This window comes from Nannospalax galili, unplaced genomic scaffold, assembly GCF_000622305.1.
Source record: "Nannospalax galili isolate Female #2095 unplaced genomic scaffold, S.galili_v1.0 scaffold187, whole genome shotgun sequence".
NCBI lineage: Eukaryota > Metazoa > Chordata > Mammalia > Rodentia > Spalacidae > Nannospalax > Nannospalax galili.
Genome location: NW_008357584.1, coordinates 2,842,023 through 2,862,547, shown reverse-complemented (window position 1 = coordinate 2,862,547; position 20,525 = coordinate 2,842,023). Strand labels below are relative to the sequence as shown.

Sequence of the window (20,525 nt, the reverse complement as noted above, 5' to 3'; positions counted from 1 at the left end):
ATATATAATTTTTTTTGGTCATTTTGAGACAGGGTCTACCTGTAGCCCCAGCTGTCCTGGAACTCACTACGTAGACCAGGCTGGCCTTGAACTCACAGAGATCTGCCTGCCTCTGCCTCCTGAGTGCTGGGATTGAAGGCATGCACCACCACTGGGCATGGTGTCGCTTGTAATCCTAACATTCAACAGATGGAGACAAGCAGATCCCTAGGGCTCCTTGGTTAGTCAGCCTAGCTTACTTGGTAAATTCCAGGCATGTGATAGGACCTGTCTCTGAAAAAAAGGTGAGTGTTGCCTAATGAACGAGAGCAAAGGTTATCCTCTGGCCTCCACGTGCACATGTGTGCATGTGCATGCACACATTTAACTTGGAAAATAGGGCTCTGGATTTAGCTTTGTGATAGAGCCCTTGCCTAGCATGCACAATCCTGAGTTCCACCCCACAATACTACATGGAAAAAGAAAGATAGCAGATACCCCTCACACATCTTTTGCCAGCGTACTCCCATCTGAGGCATGTATATTTTTTGACTATGAGATGTAGCTGTAAAATGGGTTAATCGCCTGTATCAGCTTTTAGCTTCTCATCCATGTAGAAGAAGCTATGTTTTACGAGAAACCAGCAAGTGAAATGAGCCTATGAGTTATCAGATTTCTTATGCATACCTGGTCACAAATGAAAAGTTCAATAGCTGACAGTGAAGAGCTGATGAAAGCAACAGTTTTCAGGCAGGAAAAGAGAACTTATTTCTGTGTATTTTTTCAATAAGTTTGGCAATAGCCGGGTAATGACTTAAACCTTGTAGGATTCTGACTTTAAGCTTAAAAATATACTTGTGTATGCCAGCATTAGAAATGGAATCTCAAGCCACTGCCAACGTAGACAACCAAAGGAAATAGAAATCTATATTGTTCAAAAGCTCAGCCTTGGGAGGTGCTGTTAGGCAGCAGCTGTGTAAACAAAGCTAACCCGGTGGCTTCTCCTGTAGACACTTGGTTCTAAAATGGACTAAGCCGTGAGGACATGCACAAAAATGCACACAAACAGAATAAGTCTCACTCTTTGAATCCAGACAAATAAGGAGTGTCCTTTCTCTGTGAATGTGGATGGACATAAGAAATGAGAAGATGATGCCAGGGAAGGTGGAAGGTGCCGTGAGACCTGAGCTTGACTGTGCGTTCCTCCCTCCCTCCTCAGGCTTCCCTTTGCTCTTTCACACCCTTATTTCCTAATTCCCTCCTCTCACTCTCCTTAGGAGCAACTGGATAGGATAGAGCAGGGTGTCCAGCTTGTATGTAATTCCTGTGTTCACCACGAAATTGAGAAGAATTCTATTATACTAAATTAAATTACTACATTTACTATTTTAAGCTTTTTCTTTGAATCACACCTCTCTTTCCCTGTGTCTTCACTTTGCTTTGTAGGTAGATAGGTTGCTCTATTCCTTCTGACTCAGGTACATGGATTGGTTTTCCTGGCTCTAGGGCTTCTGATCAGTAATGTACTATAGCTATAATGTAATTCTCGCAGAAACACTTTCTAAGTGATTGTTGGGAGCTCTAAGTGATGAATTAGAGTGAAAATAATGATGAGGGGAAGGACTGACAGAGTAAATTAATACTGTTAATAAATGATAATAATAGAAATGAAGAGAATGAAGAAGGTGGTGAGGAAGGTGTAGAAGAGAACCAATGTTGTGTGGGTGTTTGACTCCTGCCAGGCACCACTCAAAGCTCTTTACTTACATTAATTCATTTATTGCGACCGAAAAGATGGCAGTTTGCTGTGACCATAGACCAGCTGAAGCCAAAATGACTAGAACTGAGGCCTTCAAGACAGTGAGTGGCACTGAATGATAGCGACAATACTAGGCAGGGCTAATGGATGGACCAGGGAACAAAAGAATCAGGGGCAGAGAGCTGGAATCTTTAAAATGTCAGGTGGGTTGAAGATTAGTCTTTGGAATCCAGACCAAATGAAGCCACTGATTTGAACTTTGGGTAACCTATTTTGGAGTGGGTATTTGGTGGACGAAGCAAAAAAAAAGAGGAGAGATGGGCTTGGCTTGTATTCCTTGACTAGAGCTGGAGGGTTTGGAGATGAGAGCTCAGATGTAGGGGGTTGAGGAAAATGTGAGGGTAAATTTGGCAATGGATATAGGTCAGGTGTCAGATTATAGAATTCTGCAATGGGGGATGATGAGCAGCAGCAGAATGTGCCTCAAGTTGTCCTGAAGGGGATGGGATTAGATGAGACTCAGATAAATGCACTTTGCCCTAAGCTCAGATGGGGCAAGCCATGAATTGAGTGATGCACAGGAAAATGTGCCGTGATTAGACAGAAGAAGCCCTGTCCTCAGAGCTGCCTTTGATTTGTCTCCCTGACCATTTGTGAACTGTAAATGAAAAAGCCCAGCTTTCCATGTGTGTGAAGTGAGCAAGTTAGCAGTGGGTGGTTCAGACTCTGGTTTTCAGACTGAGAGCATTAGAATTGTCTTTGCCATGACCTGCATTAGCCATGGGACTATTTGACTCACATCCCTCATGCTTTGTGCCTCCCTTACCCTCAATCGCTTTGTTTGATGCATGGGGAAGATTCAGTGGGTAGGGTTGGCAAGGCCCCTGAGAAAGCGTGTGGAAGCTAGTGCTGACACTGCATTTAATGCCACCTTGTAAGCCATTGCACTATGTGTGAAGGCCCATTCATTCTCCAAACCGTTTTCCAAACCCTTTATGAGTCATTGTCTTGCGATTGCTTATTCCCCTGGGAGTTGATGCTAAGTGTCTAGTTTGGAATAGATCCAAAAGTCAATAAATGAATAAGCTTTCTAGAACCATGTCCTTCCACAGTGTAACTCTAGTACATTTAAAAAGAAATGAGCCTTCCAAACACATCTACTTAATGTTCTTTCTTTTTAAGTTTCTTCAGTGTTTTTGCTGTTTATCTTAAAAGTATTAGTTCTATGGCTGAGAATTCTAAAGCTAATAATTAGCATCGTCAGATATATTTATCTGTCTGCCTTTCACTGCTTTGCCTGTTTATGCTTTGTACTTTGCAGAAATGGGCTGAGGAGACACTTTAATTCCTCTTGTGATTGAAGTGTGCAGATGTAATGGCCTTCACTGGGCCTGCATGAGACTGGACCTGTCAACAGTCAGTCATGGATTGGGAATGGGCTAGTGGGGCCCCATCTCTCCCTGATGAATTCTGGGGGAGGGACAGTCATTGTCTTCAATTGTGTAACCAATAGTGAATCCACCAGGCTCCAGTGGAGAGTGCCAAAGCCTTGGCCATATAGATGACCCTGGTTAAAGTTGGTGGGTCACAAAACAAAAAAAAAAAAATGCATGGATTTGAGAAAGAGATTTATAGGAAAGAGGAAGGATTGGTAGAGGTGAGAGAGAGCTGGGAGCGGATGGGAAGGTGACAGGAATCAAAATACATTATATGTGTATATGAAATTGTCAAAGAAGAAATTTAATAAATAAAATCACAACCAATATAAGATATTCTTAGAGTATGGTTTGCTTTCTATAACCATAATATGTAACTGAAGTGGTCCCAGGGAATTTTGACTGAGAAAACATAGATAATAGTTGGAGAAAGGAGAAGAAAAAGAGAATTTTCTAGGAGTTTCTCCTGACTCCTCTCAACTTATAACAATACAGCCATTACTTAAACATGATTTTCTTGATTATATATTGTACTTTTGACCACAGAAAAATCTCAACTGCATCAGTTACAATAAACTGGTCCCCATTGGCTAAGGGCATATGCAACACATCAGTTATCTTTTGTGAGTAATGTTGATTTTTTTTCTGCCAGACATTTCACATATTGCTGTTAAATATTATTAGCTACCAATATTTTGTAGATAAACTGGGCTTTTATCAATTCTGTTACTTCTTTTAAAAAAAAAAGAAGGAAAGAGAAATAATCAGAAAACCTGAATGCTAGGGTCCATGTTTCATCACGCCCGCAGCTGTCAGTTGGAGCAATCTCCCTTAGGCTGGCTCTTCTTACAGCCATCTCATGCTATTTACCTGATTATGAGTTATGAGTTGGTGGCTCAGATTGTCTGCCCTTTGTAGGTGGGGGATATCAAGCTTTATTCCAGAGTTCCAGTCACTGGGCACCATTTTGCTGCATCTATAGATGTGTGGCTGTGCCTCTGCCCCAAAGTCCCATTGACACCAAATGGCGGCATGCCCAAAGGGTTTTTAGATATTTCCTTCTCTTTCCAATATCTGTGCTATATTCTTGGCTCTCTCAACGTTGCACTGTTTCAGAGTCTTCCTCTTTTCCCTTCATGTCTAAAGATTCCACTTTTCTTCTCCATGAAGGTGCAGTTGTTTGAACAAGATGCTCTCATCAGCCTCCCTGTACCTTGCCTCATTTCTAGTTTCTGCCTCTATTTGTCATGCAGGCAGGGACAAGAATGATTTTAAGGAAATTTCACTTTCATTTTCATTTGTCTCTTTCCTTTTCGGAAATCCTCTGTGATTGCCCTTTTCTCATTATATCAAATAGAACTTACTTTTCCCTTTCTTTCAGGTTTGCCAGTTGCCTCTACACACACATTCTTTAACTAAAGTTTTCTATTTCTTCATTTGGATTCATCACATCTCTTCTAGCCAGCCTCCTGGCTGCTCCTCTCCACATATCGTTGCACATCCAATCTTCCCTTCATTTGTGAGTTCCTGACCTAGTACAGGATTCAGTTCAAATTCTACTGACTGCACTGTGTTCACCTTGGCCTATTCCCCTAGATCTTGGTTATCCTTTTGGCGTGCACTCTTTCTGAGCTTGAACCTCAGTACTTGGGTGTTTGTAGTGGACCACAGTACTTGCAAGTTTGGATTTAGATTCTGCCATGTGATGCCTGTGCAGCTTCAAGTCTTGCTGAGCTTCCTGTATTTAACTGTGGAAGAGGCATTGGCTTAACCAGTCTACTTGGGTTGTAGATTAAGTATAATGATGGCTGCAAAGGGCCCAACACTCTGTAATCAAAAAACTAGTATCCCAGAGAATATTCCAGACATGCCATGTGTTCACAAAGTCTAATGAAGCATTCCATGAAGGGAAGAGTCTGGTTCTGCTTATCTCTGTGGCCCTGTACTTTTTCCTATGGCCAGCACAGATTAAATACACAGCAAATGTCTATTGAACAGTAAAGGTAGGTATGGTCAAGAAAGGCAGTGATTGGTTATGCTGGTCAGGATTGCTGTATCCCAAGTCTTTGCCATCCCACCGAGAGCAGAAATATTTACAGAAGGAACACAGCACACTTCTTAACTGTGTGTCTGTCTGAAAGTATGTGTTACAGTGACTACAGTTTATGGCTGCCTTTGAATGACAAGAACAATAAATCTGAGGATTTTTCATTGTTTTACATTCTTTAGTACTTATTTGGCCTTCACTCTAAGGAACATATTGTACATTTATGACAATTACATGCAAGTATTCTGTAGGCAAATATAAATGACACTTATAGTCACTGGTTTTTACTTTCTTTACTTCAGAAATGCTGGTTGGAGGGAATTCTTTATTTCTCTTTATTTCTCAGGACTCCCACCTTGTTTGTTTCCAGTATGTAAGAGGCAAGTGTACAATCATTGGTAACTGAAGAGTCTTTTCCAATTTTGTTTTGTTTGAAAATACTCCTGACCCTATTATCATAAGCATTGTTGTTACAGCGAACATTAAAATTAAACCTCATTTGGATACTTTTTCCCACAAACTCACCACTCTTATTTCCTGTGTGCATAAACACCCTTTACTTTGGAAAAAGGTAAATGCCAAAATAAGGAATATTCATTTAGTATGCAAATGAAAGTTTTATAGAAATGTGAAACTATATATTATATTGTTGGAGATGAAATATATATTTATTATATAGTTGTATGGGAGATGAAATTAAGTGTGACAGCTCAGTAGGAGTTTATAGAAAAAAATTAACATGTTGGGTCTTGGGCAGCTGTCTTCTGATGCATCCAATGTTAGGCAAAGGGAAATCTCCATGAGCTCAAGCTCAGTGGGGAACAGTTTATCCAGTCCATAGAAATCTGAGCAAGGCACCTCTCTAAGGGTTGGTGACAACCTATTTTCTTTGTGCAGTGTGGAGATGAATTGCTCCATTAGCATCTAAACTCAGTCATCATGATGATCCTTTTTGGATCCTTACTCTCTCCTTTTGTTTATTTATGAAGAAATGTGTATAGAAAGTGTGTTGCTTACTCAAGTGAGCTGCTATTCTTTTTCAAACCAGATGATAACACTGTATTTTTCTAGTCACTTACGGAAGCATAATAGGAAAAGAATCATGTAGCGTTAGACCAAATCTAATTTCTTTCTCTGATTCCTCAACATAGACTAAATAATACAACCTATTATTATCCAAAAGTCACATTTTCAAACTGCACTTCCTTTTGAACAATTTTTGCAATGATAATACAAAAAGATTACTTATATCTCTCTCTCTCTCTCTCTCTCTCTCTCTCTCTCTCTCTCTCTCTCTCCCCTTCTCCAAGGAAACAAACATGTCTGATAAAAGTGACCTAAAAGCTGAGCTTGAGCGCAAAAAACAGCGCTTAGCACAAATAAGAGAGGAGAAGAGAAGGAAGGAGGAGGAGCGGAAGAAGAAAGAGGTAAGATTGGGTGTCGGGGACTGTGGGGTAAAAGGAGCATTTGAGTCAGAGACACTTGTCACATGGATAGTCAGGACCCCGTTGGAAAACTCTTTTATGAAATTTGAATAAAATGTGTAACTACTAATGCACTCTGAAGTATAAGGTCATTTTCACCTGGCAAGTGCTGCTAGGCTTCACCTGAGTGAAGTCAGCACTTGGTCCAAAGGTCCTAAGCCCAGGCTAAGCCCAGACTTGAATGCAACTCTGAATGTAGTCTGTGATCTCTTTAACTGTTGACAATTCCTTAATCTTCTGGGGCCTGTCCTTGTTCTGGGAGCAGTGATCTGTTTATTTTGTAGGGTTGTAAAGACTGAGAGAATATTTTATAGCACGTCCCAGGACCTAGGATATAATTAGTATTTGTGTTAGCTTTAAGAAAAAAAAAAAAACTCTTTTCTGTTTATCTATTTGCAAATATTACCAATAAAAACATTTTAGAAGAAAAACAGGAATCAGTGTCAATAGATTTTCATTGATTTCTAGACAGCATATATTTTTCCATGGTAAATAAGAATCCTGGGCTGGGGTAAGTAGGAAGCAGGTAGGAAGAAAGGTGGGGCAGAGTAGAACATAATCTTAGGTGTCACAGCAGCAGGAGTTTTTAGAGACCTTCTCTTGTTGCCCCTCTTTATGTCAACCAAACAGCAAGAACCCAGAGGTAAGGCAGCTTATCTCCGGATAGACCCAGAGTTCAAGACTCTTGATGCCAAATGCAAAAGCTGGCTCCCTGTCCTATCATGTTTTCTTCTACTAAGAAGTAACTTTTTTTTTAATTTTTAATAACTACATGATTAGAAGAAGCATTTCATTACAGCTTTAACATATTCAGTGACACACTCCAGAGCAAGAATACATCTCTTTCACACGTGGTTGTAAGTTTCTAGGTTCACAGTTGAATTAATACAGATGTATAATATTGAACTCAGTATAAGCCTTGTAAGACATAAAATTGAGTGAGTCTTTAACCTTTAAAAAAGATCTCCATTTCATTTCAGAATATATTGTTCCTCGCAGAAAGACTCATTGTTTTTAATTCTCCAGTTTGTTGTGAAAATGTAGAAAAAATCCGTACCATATACAAAAAATAAAAATAAGAACAAATGCCAAAGTTATTTTTGAATAGTCTTCTAGGAAGAAAACTGTGTTATGGTATACTTGCATAAATAGTGCTTGCTTTCCCACACACTGATTTTCTGGATTTTTTTTCAAGAAAATGTATTTTGATGCCTTGTGATCTAAATAACTGATGTTTCATCCTACAAGGATAGGAAAGTAAATTTATAACTATTATTTTCCAACAAAGTAAGATATAATTGCAGCTGCGTTGTAGCCTTCTGGCATCTCCCCTTTCCCCATGCCTTACACTTTGATTGACATAATAGTTTGTTTGTCCTTGTTGTTTATTCTACATAATAGTTTTCCCTTGGAGATCTTTGCTGTTATGTATGCAGGTTAGGGGTGAAGGAGAGGTGAGAACTGACAAGGAAGAGCTATTCATTTCTATGGAAAACCAGAAAAAAAACATTATGTGATTATGTTTCCTTTCCTTAAAATGTCATCAGTTACTATAGTTTTAAAGCACCTGTTATCTGTTATTAATGATCAGTTTTCTTTTAAGCTGACATTCTAATATTCAACTTGAATTTCACAGAATTACTATGAAATATGATGTGATATGGGAAATCTGCCTCAAATTATGCTGTCTGTTTCATCTTTTCCATTTTATACATTTTGGGAAATTGCAGGCCAACCAGACAGACTGAGGCTAGCTACTGTTCTTGCCAATGTACCAAGTATTTTTGTCTAGTAGAGGCATACTGCACAGCAGAGCCCTAGGAGCCCAAGGATGGGCTGATAATGAACACCTGGAACTCTAGGTGTTTCTTGGCCTCTACACTGCTCTGGAACTCAAGTCACAGAAGGCCTTATGCTCATTTCTTAACTGACAGAGTGGTTCAAGCCTGTGACTGATCCATTGTCACATGGCAATTTGAAGTCCTACACTCCCATCCTCAATTTCTATTCAGAAGATCTAAGTCAGGGCTCAGCATTGGGATGTACTGGAGACATCATATTTAAGATCTCTCTTGGCTTTAAATTTCCTTTCTGCACAGTTCATCATCCCTCAAGAAGCTGTTTTCATCATGTTGCTTAAGCATCTCTTTTTAAGTTCTTTTATTATTTATTTAATATTGTGTATGTGCAAGCATGTGGTATAGTGCTCTTGTAGAAGTCCAAGAACAACTTACCAGGGTCATTTCTTTACTTCTATCATGTGAGTCCCAGCAATTGAACTCAAGGTCAACAAGCTTGGTGTTGAAACACATTTACCCACTGAGCCATTTTACTGGCCCCTGTTTAAGCATCTTTTTTGAGCTCTTCTGTTTATTCTGAAAACCCAGTGCCATCAGACAGAAGATACTAGCCTGGTGGTTATTCCCAGGGACTTTTCATTGTTTATGACTCAGAAACTTGACCATCTCCTTCACAGAATGGCCTTTAATGAAGGTCTCTGTGAGCCTGTCTCCTCTTCTGTAAAGTAAAAGAGTGTCTTCCTCACAGAGTTTTGTAAATATTCAAGAAGATACTGAAGAGCAATGAACAGCACAGAGAAATGGGTTGATACTATTTTAGTTCCTTTTCTCATTTCTGTGACCAAATGCCTGAAAAAAGCAACTTAAGGATTTATTCGGGCTCAGAATTAGAGAGGATGTAGCCCTTGGTGGGGAAGACACAGCAGTGAGAGCTGTGGTATCTCTGGTAGCAGGAGTGTGGTGCAGCTGGTCCCATTATGTCCACATCCAGGAAGAAGAGAGAGATGAATCCTGTGTCCCACATGCCTTTTCATTTTACTCAGCTTGGAACCCGGCCTGTGGGATGGGGCCACTTACATTCGGCATGCATTTTCCTTCTCTGGACACACTGTTAACAGACATGCTCATAGGTGGTAATTCTAAGAAGCTGCATCAATATCAATTTGACAAACAAGATCAACCATCACTGTAAGATTTTTGTTTTGTTTTGTTTATTTGAGACAGGGTCTCCCTGTAGCCACAGCTGGCCTGGAACTCATGTAGGTCAGGCTTGCCTCCATCTCTGTGAGATCTGCCTACCTCTGCTTCCCGAGGACTGGGATTAAAGACTGAGAAATAGTTATTGCGCTTCTGAGACCAGTGACCAGCATAGATGAAGGGGCCTTATAAGATGGATGTATATGTTGGTCAGGATAGAATTTTATAATCCAAGGTCCCTCATGATGGTATAACATTTTTGAATGATTTATTGCTTTTAGTTCTGTGGGTAGGGTAGAAGTATGTGCATGTGAGTGCCGGTGCCCACTGATACAAGAGGTGTGGGATTCTCCTGGAGCTGGACTTACAGGTGGTTGTGAGTCATCCAACATGGGTTCTGGGAACCAAACCCGAGTTCTCTGAAAGAGCATTGGGCACTCTTAACTGCTGAATCGTCTCTCCAGCCCAGAGGTTATAGTATTTTATATCTGGAAGAAATATACAGGTATTCTATTTTCATCTCTTTTTCAAATGAACACATAAGATCAGCACATTATGAGTAGCCCATTTTGATCTCTAATCTTAAGAAGGATCCTGTGTTCCAACCCAGGTCCTGTGTATAACTCAGAAACTTGGGGTCATTCTTTCCCCTCAACTGACAAGGATCATCATGGTTTGGATAAGTATAGCAGGACTCTCTTTTCTTCCCCGCTTCTTTTCTCTCCAAAATTCACATTCCAGCCAGATTCACCTACAGGGAAAGACTTGAGACCAAAAATGTTTCCAGTTTTGAATTTTGTTTTTCATATTTGTAATGTTTGTAGGTATACAAGTTGGACATGTGTTGAGAATGGGCTAATTACACATGAAATTCATGTATGTTTCCTAAACACTTTATAGACAGAGGCTACAGCTATTTTATGTAATACTTTAAATAATTTTGATCATGAAACAAAATTTCATGATATGGAATTCTGTATTCTGGCATCATGTTGGCACTCAGAAACCTGAGATACTGGAGCATTTTGCATTCAGATGATGTGATTGCACATCCCTCTGTGGACCACACTTTCTTGACAGCAAGTTCATAAAACTACTTCCTGATTCTTCTGTCTCACAGTTGGGTCTGCATGCTGCTCTTGACTTTATCCAACTGTTTAGCACAGACAGACATGTATCTTTGCCTTTCTCTCCCAAGAGACTGGAAGTTTTCAAGAGTAGGACTAGAGATTGGTTTTTCTTTTACTTTGAATTTTATTTTAAAGTCACTGCATCAATATCTAGCATGAGTTTTATCACATAGATGTCCAATAAAAGAATAGAGTGAATAAATAAACATTCCTTAGGGCAGGCACTGGAGGTATTGATTCTAGACATTATTTCCAAGAATCTGGAGCTGCCTCTTGCAGGTTTCTTTAGAATCTGTCCCTAAGTTTATGTAATACTCCAGTCAACTGCCACTGTCATTGATTCCTGGCTTTAAGATGTTCTAATTTTTGTGCTCTTTGTAAAGAGTTAGAAATGACCCTAAGATTTTACGTTTGATTTTTTTGTGTGTGTGAACTTTCTTTAGAATTATATTTTAAAAGAAATAGATTTAGAATAAAAAAATAAAATACTTTTTGATGTTAAATCTGGTGACTTCTTGTCCATGACTCCAGAAAGCAGAGAGAATTGAGACCACCCAGGTAGATGATCTCCAGGCAACCCAGAAAATTGTGTGCATGTGTAAAATTACCACTCGCTGCTCCTTTGGATGTCAGTTCCCCCACGCCCTTGGCTGTGGTATTATGGTTGAAATCTGACTTTAAAATAAATATAGTGGCCACCATTTAAGACACAGGTCCAATTTCATAAAAAGTTTGCTTAGGTGTGGTGAGGTGAACTTATTGGGGGCCACCCTGAAGTTTCAGCATGCCCTGGCCTTATGATGAATTGCTGGGCGCTGGGATGGTTCAGGTTTCCAGCCCTGTTCTTATTTATTCCTCTAATAAATGTTGAACTATCTTCGATAAGTGATTGTCAGTTCTCAGCTGGCAAGTTTTCCTTCTTTGATTATCTTCTCTAGGTCTCAGCTATGATTATGCTACGAAAACAAAATACCACTTGCTGGAAAAGGCACCTCATGGATTTTTAATTACTAATATTACCAAATCAGTCTGTGGCGAGTCATTAAAACATGCCAGAATTCTGTAGAATTTACTTGGGGAAAATCAGAAGGTTCATCACTAGGATGCTGGCATCATTGTCTTGGATGAGATAAGATCTTATGTTGTTTAACATGCTAAGGTGCTAAGTGGTAACTCTCCTTGTTTCCAGGAAGCTCCTGTTATCCAATTCTACATTTCTCATGGTTAGCTTTGAGTGTTGATAGCTTTTCTAACCTTCTGTAATGTCTAGATGGACACTTATCTTTATCAATATGTGCCACTATGTTTATTTGTTCCTTAAGAATTACAAAGGGCAAAAATAGCCTTGGTAAGATAATTCATGCAAGCCTGACAACTTGAGTTCAATCTGTGGAACCCACTTATAAAAGCCAGATGTGATAACACCTGCAGTACACAGCATGACAGAAACAAGAGAGAGCATGCCTCAATAAGCTAGAGAGACCAAACTCCTGAAAGTTTTCCTCTGCCCTCCATACATGTTCTGTGACACTAGGGTATCCTCACTCACACACATACCATACACACAGATACACACACCTTAATAAGAAATAAATAATAAAAAATTGGAGGCCAGTGAGATGGTTCAATGAGTAAGGGTTCTTGCCACCAAACCTGACAACCCGAGTCCCTGGAACTCACCTGGATGGAAGGAGAGAACAGACTCCTGCAAGCTGTTTTCTGACATCTACACATATGCCATGCCATGTCCTCCCCTCCCAAAAAAAGTATAGAAAATAATTTTTAAAAAGACAAAAAAGACAGTGAGTTGCATAGGCATACCTTATATTGTGGAAGTCAAATTTTGATGATGGATTCAGAGGTATTGGTTGTTGACATGTATGTAATTTGGCCACTAGTCTCTATTCCTGAATGCTTAACATTTAAAATTAGAATAAAGCTCAAGCTCATAACCAGACCTTGTCCCTCTCCACAGGATATATACGACAGAAAATTTTGTCCAATATGTCCAAGTTCATTCAAAAAGAAAAATTAGGCAGATCTTTTTCATTTACTGTATAAAGGCTATATTCGTACTTCTCATTTCTATGGATACTGTCTTTCTTCAAGAAATTTTTGCTGAAATAAATGTCTCTGTTGTGAGCTCTTGCTTTCTAATGTCTGAACATCTTGCTCTAACAGTAGTGGTGTTAAAAGGTAAAAGAGGTTCCTGAACGGGTTATGGTTGATGGAAATTGGCCTAAATGATGTATAGGTCTATGGTACTATGAATATAAAGTAACATTTGCCAAAGGCACACAGTAATTCATTCATCAAGTGTCTTTTTATCATCTATCACACCCTAGGAACTGATGCAGGTATGAACATACTGTGGCAAACAGAATGATCATGTTGCTCTCAGTAAAGGTGACGGTTCAGTTATTGCTAAACTCTTCTCTGTAACAGCAAACTACTGCATGTTGGCATGCTATTCGCACCTGTGTGTCCATAGCTGCTGTAGAAGTTCCCTTTTCTTGCCATGATCCTTCTCCTTTCCAGCTTTAGGACAAATGAGTGCAGACAGAGACCCTCACACCACAGCATCCTTTCCCACAGCTGTCTTTGCCTGTTGTACACATAAACTTTGGAACCTGCTTCAGTTGTCTAAATATTATGATTGAAAAACAACATGCACTTTAAAGTCTTCACAGAGCTGAAACTACCCTTTCGGAATCAGGAAGAGGGCTGGCATCTTCTAGGAGTCTCTTTAGCTCTCTTTAGCTCCAAAATGACAGTTTTCTCCCTAATGACAGATAGACTTCAAAAATGCAAGTGCGTTTTAAGGCCAAGGTGAATAATAACAGAAGTGCCGAACCCAGAGCCATGTGCAAATATGCAGTTAACCTAGAATCAGGCTGTGAGACACAGATTTCTATAGATAACCTTACTTCTCATCCAGATTATAGAAACTCCTATTTCTAGAATCCTAACAGGGAGAATGAGTAATACAAACACATGCTCACCAAGAACCAATGTCCCAGAAAGAAAGAGAGGCTAAGAAGGAGGATAAGATTTACTTTTGAATTTTACCCAATGAGTTTTTTAAAATGAAAAAGAGGACACAAAGTTGGGGGAGGTAAAATGGGGTGGTAGGGAAGTAGGGTTGGATCTGGGAGGAGTGTGAGGTGAATAGGATCAAAATGCACTGTATGAAATTCTTAAAGAGTTAATAAAATATTATATTAAAATATTTCATCGGAACAGGTATGGTAGTGCACACCTTTAATCCCAGCACTTGGGAGGCAGAGGCAGGTGAATCCCTGTGAGATCAAGGCTAGCCTGTTCTACATAGTGAGTTCCAGGTCAACTGGAGCTGCAGGAAAACCCTGTCTCAAACAAACAACAAAAAAATATTCATTGCTCAAATCAGAATTACTTTGCCTTGATGGTTTCCTTAAAAAACAAATTACTTTGTAGTAGGGGCATGGTGAAGGTTAGAGGACAGCTTGTGGCAGTCAGTTCTTTCCCATCATCATGTGGATCCTGGTGATTATATCTAGTTGGGGTTTCGTGTTATTAACGTTCCTCGCTTACATCTACTCTTTTAGGCAGATATGCAGCAGAAGAAAGAACCTGTTCAAGATGATTCAGATCTGGATCGCAAACGACGAGAGACGGAGGCTTTGCTGCAAAGCATTGGCATATCGCCGGAGCCCCCTCTAGGTACTTCATGCTTGCCTTAACGATTCCTTCACCAGGACTTGTGGAGGATATACCATGTCCAGTGTTATTATTCTTTTCAGTCCTTAGCTTTATTGTTGCCTTTTATTTTACAGAAATTCTTAGGGTTACAGTTGCATGTATTTTTTGGAAGTGAGGGGCTGGAAGGAGATGGGAATAATGCTTGTACAATCATTGTAGGTGCTGATGGTGACTGACTGGATGGTCAAAATTTTCTATTGTAGTACCAGCAGATTATTTTAGACTTGCTAAGTGTGTTGCCACTCGGGAAATACAAGGAATCTTGAACCTTTTAAGCATTAAATTGTTCTCCATTTCTATCGCTGAATCTCGACGTCTCCTTGCCTATGTAAATACTGTGAATATGGATATAAATTCCTTGACCATACAGGCAGAGTTATTCCACGATGAAACTAGACCAGTGGGAAATTTGTAGGAAACCTTAAAATAGTGGCAGATTACTAGCCACTTAACACATTTAAATTTATTTGGCTTGAACGTTATCTTGATTTCAGTAATTGGCACTTTCACAGCAACACCCCTCCTCCAATTCATTCATTTCAGGTTGATTGTTCATGAGCCCTTTTATCACTGAGGTCTGAGTATTGAATAGGCTGTTTTATCGGTGTTAGAAGGAGCTGTGCATGTGTTCATTCTGCCACTTACCTATGTATCCTTCATGTGTTCAGTTTTTTTATCTTTTTAAAATTTTCTTTATTTTCCATACATGTAAGAAGAATCCACGGGTGTCTGTAAAACTACACAATATCCATTATACTAAAAACAAATCTTTTAAATAATACATAGAAATAAATACAATATCAGATCTGTTTTAAAAGATTCATCTTTTAATTCCATTTTTTGCTTCTACATTAAAATAAAATTTTATTAATTCCTATGACAACTTAAATTAAGAAAAAAATCCATGTAAAAATGATTATTCCTACCAATAAAATTATGAAAAAAGATAACATTGGGCATGGTGACACATGCCTTTAATCCCAGCCTTTGGGAAGCCAAGGCAGACATGAGATCAAGGCTAGGGCTAGCCAGCTCCACATAGTAAGTTCCAGGTGGTCTGGGACTAGGGAGACCCTGCCCTGTCAAGAGAAGGAGAGAGAGAAAAAAAAAGAGGGGGAGAGACAGTGAGAGAGAGAGAGAGAGAGAGAGAGAATATATCTGACTACAAATTAAGTGTACTAGATATAATTTAGTACCTAAACATGAAACTGAAATACTACTAAAAAGCATTTTTATTCCATCTCAATTTTTTCATAGGTAAAATTCTATGTCTAATGATATATTAAGCTCCTGTAAGAGTAGATTACTTTGTTTAACTTCTTCATATTATCTAAGATCTAACCTATGGGGTATTTGACTGATGAATCTTCTTTGAGAAGTTGGCAATTTTTTGGTACTTAGGTGACAATTGATGTAAATTAGACATCTTGTGATCAATTATATTTGTGATTCAAAATAGTCTTTGAAATGTGGTTGCTGCAACAACACTGGTTAAACACAACGATGGTGTGTCTGATTATCCCTTACCCTACATAAAGCTGGTGATTAAATTTTAAAAACAAAGCACTTAAGTATCCATTATCCATAACCAGGTTCTCAGCTGTCCCTGAATCCTTTTGAGTGGGTCCAGCCAAGGATGGACCCCATTTCTATTTTTCATCCATCTCTCCAACTTAACGCTCTGTCTTAACAAGGAGGGCAACTTGGAGATTAATTGAGGAGCCACGTGAAAATGCCAGCTTCTTGACAGCTCTGCCATTGTGGTACAGGATTTGGACAAAACAGTTAAGCCCTTTGCTCTATTAAATAAATAAAAAGAAATTGCACATGATTGAAACCAAATGGAAATCTGCACTTGTACTGTGGTTTCTTTCTGCACATGGCTTCCTTGGCATGTGTGATATGAAGAACCCCCGAATCGGCTGGCCTGGGGCCATCTTGGCTATTTGTTGCAGCTTCTGGTTGAAGGACACTTGGCTTGGATCTGAAGGTTAGAGTAGAAAAATCCATTTGCGTTTCCTTTGTTTTGCTTTGTTTTTTTCCCTTATTATCCTTGCTCAGATTTCCAGCTCACACTGACCTGGATCTTTGAACTTGTCTCTCCTGCCTTCCAAATGGCAGTTTACGTCTGGGAGTGTGTCAGCCTCTACCAGGGCTGCCAGAGACAGAGAAAAACAACTCCCAAATGAAGTAGAAAGCAGGATGGGATGCAACCATTAATTAAATGTAAAAATAAAGCAGCCTGGCATTTTCCTTTGTTTTGAAAGAGATTTTTAAATTACCAGGTTCAACATTTACCCTTCCTCTCTGTCACTTAGTCTTATGGCAAAGTAGTTTACATGCCATGAGCCATACAGTTCCCTCTGAATAGAAATGTACAAAGATTTTTCATTCCTCTTGGTCATTTAAAATTACTCAAGATCATCTATTTTACAATATTTAAAGTTTTATCGACACCCCATTTTTTAAATAGGTCACTTCTATACTAACAAAATAAAGTGAAGAATTAAAATGATCTGGATAGTTCCTGTCAGAGAGATGTGGCCTCAAACTATCTGGATAATCATTTTGGTTCTCCATTTTACTTCGTTAGGTGGACATGGCCTCAGAATCCCTCAGTTAATTCTGCCTAAATTCATTTCAGACTTTAATTTCCAAAATATGAAAAATTCACTTGACTTTCTTCCTTTTCTTTCCTTCTTTTTTTTCCTTATCCCATCTCAATCTCTCCTGGCCATACAACCACTTTGATTTGGGCCCGTTGGTTTTGATTTGTCTGACACTGCTCTTCTCCAGTGCAGCCGCTGCATTTTTTAACATGGGATACCTGTTATTTTCATTATTTAGTCCCAACCCCTATGTCTCCCTCTTCGAAATCAGTGAGCACTCCCAGTGAAGCTGGAAGCCAAGACTCGGGAGATCTGGGGCCATTAACAAGGTAAGAATTTTCCCTTTGAAAGGTCCTGGTGGGATGTCAGTCATACAGGAGAACTCTGTTACGCCCCCATTAAATGTGCATGCACCTGCTTCTATATTCACTGTGTGGAATCCGTGCTGACTGGAGATTTTTAGTGGCATAGTAGTGATTTTGAACACTAGAGATAATACTGCCCCTTCCTCGATTCAGGTCATTGAGGATCATAAATCTTGCTCAACAAACATAAACATACCCATTAGATTAGGCTTAAAAGAAGCATGGGAAGTCCAAAGATACATTGAATATATATATATATCTTTTCATTGTTCAACTTTGGTTTGGGTTTCTAACCCTGCTTTTAATTTCTCAAGCATGTGGTTCATTTGTTTAACAGAGCAGACTAATTTGAGAACTCAGTCTCCAAAATGTTGTTATTGTTATGATTATTAATCTGAGTTGACCACTGCTGTTTAGAGAGTCAGTTATTCTATACTCATAGAGTGTATAATCTCTGAGAGAAGATTCAGGGATACTCTAATTTGACCACTGAAAAGATATCTGGAAGTCACAGTAGTTCAGATGTTAATTGTCTTCTCTAGGATCCACACACAGGTGCCCACAGGAAGGCGATATAAATGAGTGTGGGGTAGAGGCTTGGAGCACCTGGTTTGCAAGCATTCCTTTGTTTAAAAGACAGATAGTCTTCCTCCTAGCTTAAGGTGATTGAACTCATGTGACAACGTGGACCCAGTTTTCCACATCTCCCAGTTAGTTCATCCCCAGAAATTAGAAATTCATATTTTTGCAATCATCTCCTAAGCATTAAATATTAATGACTTTCATTAAAAACAGATGTGAACCTGTGGCCTAGAATGCTGGCAATTTGTGATCTCTAGGTTTGATTCTTAATTTTGAAAAATCATAAAATACTTGAATCAAGTTGCAAATAAAAGAAACAGCTATCTTCAACATTGTGCTTTTAGGACAAATCAGCCTTTTGGTTATCTATGGACCTTTTAAATCTTTGCCTACCTGAGTATCTGTCCTATTACCATATGCATTATTGGGAAAAAAATCCAAGATTTTGCATTTCAATTTTTCCATGTAATCCATATCATATGTATTTTCTTCTGAAAGTACAGTTTCCATAGAGATCTAGGCAATTTGGTTGGCAGAACTTGCAGAGCAGAAAGATATACTTTTGTAGTCTGAGCACTTAGGATGCTGAGACAGGAGGATTGTGACTTCAAGCCAGTTTGCGCTACACAGTGAGACTGTCTCAGAACAACAACAACAACAACAACAACACACACACACACACACACACACACACACACACACACAACTGAAAGTACCCTGTGAATGTGAGGATCTTCCAGCACTGCCTCAAGCTGTAGCCTTTTTTTTTCTTTTGGAACTGAAATTATAAGACTAGAATTATCTCTCCCACACCTGCCTGTTGGTGTGCTGCAGACATGAGTATTTTGGTTTGGTAAGGCCTCCGCAAACAGTGGGGTCTGCTTCCAAGTTTAGAAAAATGGAAGTAGAGGCTTTCATGGATACAAAACTGGTTTACTTTAGTGAGTCGCCTTTGTGATTTGGGGCAGCATACATCATCTGTCATCTTTTGCTTTGAACACTTCAAAAGGTCTTTGAGGGAGAATAGTAATAACAGCATAGTTGTATAAGATCTAACATTTATTCAATATGATCACATTCCTTAGGGGCTCCACTGGCCTCTTGGTAATACATTTGACCATTTCTGTACAAAGATGCTAATGTGCCATACAGCTCAGCTTCAAGTATACAGTCAGCAGCATTCAATTCTCTGACTGACTTCACAGTTGATGGGCCTTTTGAAACTTTCTAGAGAAGACTGACCTATGCTGTTACTACTCTGGGGACAGAAGACATCACTCTTCATTTTTCTCACCATTTTAATGATTGTTTTTTTAACTTAGTGAGTAGCTTTAGAAGTGGGGTCAGTTCATTCCCACCCCATTCAAATTGCAGTGAGTTTCACTTCTTTTAGGAAAGTTCTGACAGGAGGAGGTAACTAGAAGCCAGTGAGTAAATCCTTTCTAAGGGTAGGTTTTATAAGAATGTAAGAAAATTGGCAGTGAAAAAATAATGATTTTCAGAAAAAAAACTGAGCATGGAGTGTGTTGCAGAAGATGAACTAGGAACAGCTTAGGAAAACCCGCCCTTATTTTGAATTTAGAAGAATTCCATATAAATTTCTGTTCTTGCTTTAATAAAATAGATATGATAGTTACAATGTAGAAGAATATCATATTTTAGATTTTAGGGGGTTTTGTTGTTGATTTGGGGATTTTTTGACAGGGTCTCCATAGTCCCATCCTCCCTGGAAGTCACTATGTGGACCAGGCTGGCCTCAATTTCACAGTGATCTGCCTGCCCCTGCCTCCCAAGAGCTGGGATTAAAGGTGTGTACCACCACACCTGGCATAGTGTGATCTTTACAATTCCACTGCAAATGTTTTTTTTATATAGATGCAACATCTTTGAAAACAGTTGCTATTGCCTTTAATACTTTATAAAACTTCAGACTAGGAAAAGCACTAATAATACAACCTTGTGCACATAAATTGTCTATTTGCTTAGAATATGAAATCTTTCCAAAGATGATTTAGGTATCCAATTAATACATCTGTTCTTACCTGAAGGTACACGTAAATTTTCTTATTCATTTGCCAGAACTTAAAATTCAAACTAAAAATTTCTCTAGAGTCAAAATAAAATTTCTCTGGAGTCAAAAGAAAATTGGCATACTTGACGCCTCTTGTTGGGGCTGGAGAGATGATGGCTCAGCGGCCAAGAACACTGGCTGCTCTTGCAGAGGCCGGGGTTCAATTCCCAGCACCCACATGGTGGCTATGAACCATCCTTAATCCAGTTCCAGGGGAATCCGAAGCCCTCTTCTGACCTCCGCGGCATTGCACGACACCGGTGCACTCACATACATGCAGGCAATACACTCATACACATAAAATTAAAATAATAAATATTTTTTTA

At 39.2% G+C, this 20,525-nt stretch overlaps 1 protein-coding gene across 7 annotated transcripts in view; it reads left to right on the top strand.

Moving 5' to 3' along the window:
- Nucleotides 1-20,525, top strand: part of Dync1i1 (dynein cytoplasmic 1 intermediate chain 1) — a 320,675-nt gene that overhangs the window by 34,722 nt on the left and 265,428 nt on the right. For 3 of the 7 annotated variants that reach the window (XM_008855223.1, XM_008855221.2, XM_008855220.3), the window contains exons 2-4: nucleotides 6,532-6,648; nucleotides 14,419-14,533; nucleotides 17,369-17,510. In XM_008855223.1, the coding sequence (XP_008853445.1) occupies nucleotides 6,541-6,648; nucleotides 14,419-14,533; nucleotides 17,369-17,510 (365 nt within the window). In that variant the 5' untranslated portion in view covers nucleotides 6,532-6,540. The remainder of the gene's footprint in view (nucleotides 1-6,531; nucleotides 6,649-14,418; nucleotides 14,534-17,368; nucleotides 17,511-20,525) is intronic. The other 4 variants (XM_008855222.1, XM_008855226.1, XM_008855227.1 and 1 more) reach the window with 2 other exon arrangements.